The 6,000-nt window shown below is 29.4% G+C and overlaps 1 protein-coding gene across 3 annotated transcripts; it reads right to left on the bottom strand.

Annotated features, from left to right (window-relative positions):
- Positions 1-2,202: 2,202 nt before the first annotated feature.
- LOC107631288 (NAD(P)-binding Rossmann-fold superfamily protein) lies at positions 2,203-5,142 on the bottom strand. 3 transcript variants are annotated; one of them, XR_015907542.1, is made up of 6 exons: positions 4,983-5,142; positions 4,623-4,830; positions 3,555-3,771; positions 3,347-3,453; positions 2,870-3,145; positions 2,203-2,677 (listed from the first exon to the last, which is right to left on the bottom strand). XR_015907542.1 is itself a non-coding variant. In XM_016334687.3 (5 exons), the coding sequence occupies exons 1-5, from the start codon at positions 5,069-5,071 to the stop codon at positions 2,951-2,953; spliced, it is 816 nt and encodes a 271-aa protein (XP_016190173.1). In that variant the 5' UTR covers positions 5,072-5,142; the 3' UTR covers positions 2,730-2,950. The 3 variants fall into 3 exon arrangements, 1 of the variants encoding a protein (XP_016190173.1); XR_015907543.1 differs by having other exon boundaries at positions 2,203-2,664; XM_016334687.3 differs by lacking the exon at positions 2,203-2,677 and having other exon boundaries at positions 2,730-3,145.
- Positions 5,143-6,000: the final 858 nt, after the last annotated feature.

Genomic DNA, 6,000 nt, shown 5'->3' with positions numbered 1-6,000 from the left:
ATCTTAATTTTACAATAAATTTTATTCAAAAATTTTAAAATGAAATGAGAATTTTTAGACTGAAAATGAAACAATTAATAATAAAAATTGATATATTAAAATATAAATAAAAAAGAATTATTAAAAAAATATAAAATAAAGTTCAACTCGTATTCATAAAATAAAAAATATCAAAATAAAAATAAAATAAAAACAGAAAAATAATATTATAAAATTTATAAAAATAAAAAGATAAATTAAAATAGTATTTTAATAAAATTTATGTTAAAAATTTAAATTTTAAACAAATTAAAAATTTGGTAAAATTTAGTATAAAGTCAAAATAATGATTTCGAAAATATAATAATATTTTTTATTTATATCACATATTAAATTAATACATAATAATTTATTTAATGAATAAGATCAAATATTTTTATTTAAAAATATTATAAATAGTTTTGTGATAGTCTCTATCTTTTTTATTTATAATTCTTAAGAAAATATTATTTTAAAAGATAAAAAATTAAAATATATATGATCTCAAATGATTAGGATTAAGAATTTAGAGTTGATATTTAATAATGTATTCAAAACTTAACTAGCGGAAACATGCTTCGAGAGCACCAGTTGCCAAGTTCAGTTTGGATACTTGTTTCCCTTTTTTATTTAAAGGAAAAAAAAAAAAAAAAAAAAACACAACAAGCTTATCTATTTGTGAAGTGGATAAGAAACGCGTATCATATTAATTTCTTTTTTCTTCCCTTAACGTTTTATTAGAACATATTGAAAAATCTATACTATATAAACATCTTTAATAACTGATTGGAATGTAGGTCTATATAGGAAAATATAAAGCAATAAAACTTTTGATCCTGGAAAATTTTAAATAATCAACTGTTTATTAGTTTTTCAAAACTAATAACAATATTTTTATTTTTTACGCTCTTTTCTTTACTGAAAAGAAAATATTAAAAAGAAAAAAAACGAATATATACTTAGTTGCTTTTTAAATTTTCCTTTTCTTTTAATCTTATAGTTGTACGTAATATATTGATTACAAAATTTGAGTCATATAACATGATTAAAAAATCTTATAAATATTATTGCTAAAAAGGTTTATACATGAGTATATATAACAATAAGTCAATTGACATGGTTTACCACTTGCACAATATGATGAAAAAGGTCAAAACCAGTGTCTTTCAACATGATAATGGCAGCAGTAGTAGTAGTAGTTGAAGGAAAGACAATAGTTTAGGATGTCTTTCGGAACACGGTAGATTTGGTAGGAATGAACGCATTGTGTGATCTAATTGTTTGAAATTAGGACAAAAAGTTTGTCGGAAGCGTAGAATTCTTACAACTTGTGATGAATAAGAATGAAATAAACATGGTCCATGAGGTGAACCGCCGTAGAATTTTGTTTTAAAACTACTCCTACAAGCGATGTCATGAATCGTATCATCCTAATCTCTTAAAAGTCTTACATTATCATTTAATCTATTACTAGTACTGCGCTGAATAACTGCGGGAATTAAACAACCATTTCCCCAGCTAATTTAACCACTAATAAGAATATTGTTCTTTAATACTGAGAGATATTTCTTATATGACTTTAGGAGTAAGGAGGAACAACCGTCAGTGGAAGCGTGACAATATTATGAGGTTGCTTATAAATAATTTTGTAGTTCTAAAATTACAGTTTGACCCTTGCAGGGCGTTCTCTGGATTCTAGATCACTAGATGGCATCAGTTTCATTTCTTTTCTTTTCTTTTTTTCGGGAAAGGAACTAAGGACATCCATGACCAAATTGGTAACTAAACAAATTACAAGGCCCATAATAGAAGCCATTTTTTTTTCAGCAATATATTTTGATAAATATCACTTATTTGGCCCAGACTAAACCCAATAAACGTTAGTATTTATTATATAATACATGTACATTAAAAAAAATCTACTAATATTAACGGTTAAGTTAGTTTTCTAAATCTTGTTTTAAGACTCTTTGCCTAATTTCTCTTGTTTTATGAATTATATAATCTGTGTGTTAATCATACTTTCTTAGACGCTAATACTCTAAGATTGATGTATGGTTCCGTATTGACTAAATACAAATTCACAATGTCTAGGATTAGGATAAGTTAAACTAGAAATTACAATGAACAAAAATAACCTACTTAATTAAGAGGTACTTATTCATAAAAGCATGGAAATTTGTGTTTTTCATCCGTAACACGTAGCCTGCTAATTTGACTAAGAAAATCACCCTCAAGTCATCAAACTTAAGAGTAATTACATCATAGTTCATTTCAAGAATGGAATTAGAAAAAGTACTAGGCATTAAAAAGCTTGAAACGTAAGTCAAAACTGATTCCCAATTTCCCAGCACCAGAATCAAACCATATAAAAAAATGAAGAGGGCGTAATATAAGTTCATTAGATGCTCCTTATATTGTCTTTTGCCCATTCACTAGCAAGATTTTTTGTAAACCAAGAAGGCAGCATAGAAACGGTTCCAGAATCTATGCTTGTTACTTGTTAGAGCTGCAACAGAGGAAATGAACACAATGCTTCCGTTTCCAAATGCTTTGAGAAGAGGATGCAAGTTGGCATTGATGGTATTTGGAGTCAAGTTAGTAGTCATTCTTCAGCAGTGACATAGTTGTTCCAACACTGTTTACCTAAGTTACAAGCCTATCAAATGAAATTTTTTATGTATTTAATAAATTGGAAATATAAAAAAATCTTTTTAATAACTTCTATAAATTATTTTATTTTATGATATTCATAGACTATACTTTAGAGTACATATTAGCAAGACCCTATGAATATAAGTAAAATAGTTAAGAAAATTCAACCACATAAATTCTTTTTTAAGCTACTAACCGTAGTCTTGTCATGTGGCAATGATATAAATAAAATGCAAAATATCTTAGGTTAAACTTCATTGCCACATAAAAGTTTGGGTTAAGTTATTCTCATGCTAGGCTCAAATCCATTGGCAGTAAAACCTCCATCAACAGCAATAATTTGTCCAGTGATATAGGAAGCAGCAGGCAGGCAAAGGAAAGTCACCAAGGATGATACTTCATGTGCTTCTGCTATCCGATTTATCGGCGTTCGAGATATTACTTCATTTACAAAGCCTTTGTTCTCCAGCAACTGTTAGGAAGGTAAACGATAATTAGAAATCCAAGTTATGAAGATAGGGATTGTCTTTTGAAAAAGTAATCATACAGATCGATCAGGCTTCTGTACGAATGTGTAAGGAGGGTATAGATCATAACTTACAAAGACAAAATGGTTAGTTAATTGGAATAGAGATAAACCACATCAAAACTTAACAGGGTATAAGAGCATTACATGTTCCACAAGTGATGTTTTTGTATACCAGGGTGCAACACAGTTTGTCCTTATACTGTCTTTTGCCCATTCACAAGCAAGATTTTTGGTAAGCTGATTAATTGCAGCTGAAAATAAGGAAGCGAGTTTTTTTAGACAATATTTTTCGGATAGTTTGTAATCTGTCATGTTTGAGCAAATAATGACACAACTAGAGACATCAACTAACCTTTACTCGCTGCATACAAGGATCCAGAACCTACGTTTGTCGTAGATGCAACAGAGGAAATGAAAACAATGTTCCCATTTCCAGATGCTTTGAGAATAGAATATGCAAGTTGGCATAGATGGTATGCAGAGTCCAAGTTAGTAATCATTATTTTTGAGTATTCTTCCACAGTGTACTCAATTGTTGGCTTTCTGATATTTGTTCCAACATTGTTTACCTAAGTTTAAAAGATGAACTTAGTAAACAAAATTTAGTATGTGCTGAAACCATTCTAAAATAGATCAATTAGCTAATAGCAAATGAAGTTGTCCGTTGGCATCTCAAAGTTCTTCTAGATCTTTATGTTTTACTGGAGAGAACTAGTAAAAATTATGATGCAACAACACAGTATAAAAACCCCAGTTCAATTATTATAACACATTTGCTGATCTCTAATATTTCTAAGCAATAGACCAGCCAATATCTGAATATAAAATAACAAGTCATCAAAAAAGATATCAAAAAATATTTTTGAAATTTAACATAGTGAACAAATTAACACATGACTTGGGCTATGTTATGTATGTTAGGCCGCAGAGTTTCCTTTCATTTCAAATAATCTCGAGAACAGTGTGTGTTATGACTTATGAGAGATAGTATCTGAATTCCGTTTTGTACTAGCACTTCCATCATAGAAGGAAACGTCTAGCTTTTGTCACGTTTCCACATGCCATGTCCTCCTTCTCAGCAACATTACTACAAACAGTTCCTATTCATGACGGCCCGATATGTTTATACTAACAGTCTAACATTTTTTTCCCGTTAGATAAACTGCACATATAGTGCTAATGTACAATGCATTGGATGCAAAGCTTTAAACATGATTTACAAATCACAAAAGAAAAGGACACTGATTTATGTTCATGTGAAGCGTCTTAACATCACTTTTCTGTACATATATCTACACCCTCTTCACTCATTCAATTTTCTGAAACGAAGCTATGGTCATGTGCACTAAATCTTTGTTAATATCTAATACATATCTATTTACAGTCGAACATGATAACAAGGATGCAAGAAAGGACTCACAAGTATGTTGAGCTTGCCGTTGAATGTAGAAGCCACTTGTTCAATAAGCTTCTCTCTTTGAGTTCGAGAAGACGCATCACAAACCGACCCATAAACTGAAAAACCCTTCTCTTTCCACTGTTTTAAGCACGCATTCAGCTCCTCCTGGTTCCTGGAACAAGTGTACACGCTGGCACCAAACTCCGCCAGCTCCTCCACCACTGCGTGCCTGAACTAAATAGTGAGCATTCAGCGCCACCGTCCCCCAAAAATTTCAATTCAATTAACAAGAATAATCCGCAAAATTAAGGAGAGAAAAAGAAAACAAAGATAACATTTAAAAAGTGTGGTGTGTGTGAGAGAGAGATAAATCAAACGAACCCGATTCCTCGAGTCCCGCCAGTGACAAGAGCAGTGGTTCCCTTGAGCGACCAGCGTGAACTTCTGCTACTGCTATCTGGATTCGCCATTGTTGTTGCTACGCTGTGTGTGCGTGTGTGAACGTGATTTGGACACGAAGTGATATTCAGTACATCGAAACGACGTCGTTTCAGAATTCTTTTATTTGGGTCCGGCCCAAACTTATCTTTTCATTGTCAGCAATGACGAGGAAAACAGTATAAAGCCATCTACGGATCTACCTTTTTATGGGCTTGGAAAGGTAATTAAGGAAGGAAAAGGATACAAATTTTATTGAATAATTTTTTTTTACATTTTAAATATTTTTATTTATTAAATGCATTAAATGTATAAATATTCACTATTATTAGTAGTCTTAACGAGTACTCTGAAAATTTTATCTAAAAAAAATATTCGGAGAATATTTGTGAGTTATTTCTTTAAATAAAAAATTCTAAACGGCCTTTAATAATTATTCTAAAGACAATAAAATCTTTAATATATATATTTGACCTTTAAATTTTATCTCTGTGAATTTAATTAATCCATCCGTCAATATTTTTGTTTGGATTAATAGAATATGTTTATATTTGTTAGTTAAGTGCCAACAAAGATTAACAGATTTTTTTGTTGGAGTCTCATTATCTTTTAAAAATAATTATTCAGTGTTATTTAGGATTTTTTATTTTTTATTAATTTTTTTATATATATTGGCTAATTTTATTATATAATATTAGTGAAATTTTTTATTTACAGAAATTAAATTGATGATAATTTTTTAATATTTTCATTGTTGTTTAAAAAATTATTAAGATATTATATTATTATAATTATGTTAAATTTTAGGTGTACTCAATTTAAATTAATTATCATAATTCACATAAACTCATTGTTATTAGAAGAAGTGCATATTTTATTTTAAATTGACATAATATTTTATCTAAAATAGATAAAAAAAAAAATAAGAATGTTTATGTGAACTTACGTAGTTATAACATCA

The sequence above is a fragment of the Arachis ipaensis genome, chromosome B3, assembly GCF_059453495.1.
Source record: "Arachis ipaensis isolate K30076 ecotype BB chromosome B3, ASM5945349v1, whole genome shotgun sequence".
NCBI classification, from domain to species: Eukaryota; Viridiplantae; Streptophyta; class Magnoliopsida; order Fabales; family Fabaceae; genus Arachis; species Arachis ipaensis.
Note: the sequence above shows the minus strand (reverse complement) of the source record. Positions and strands in the feature narration are given on the sequence as shown.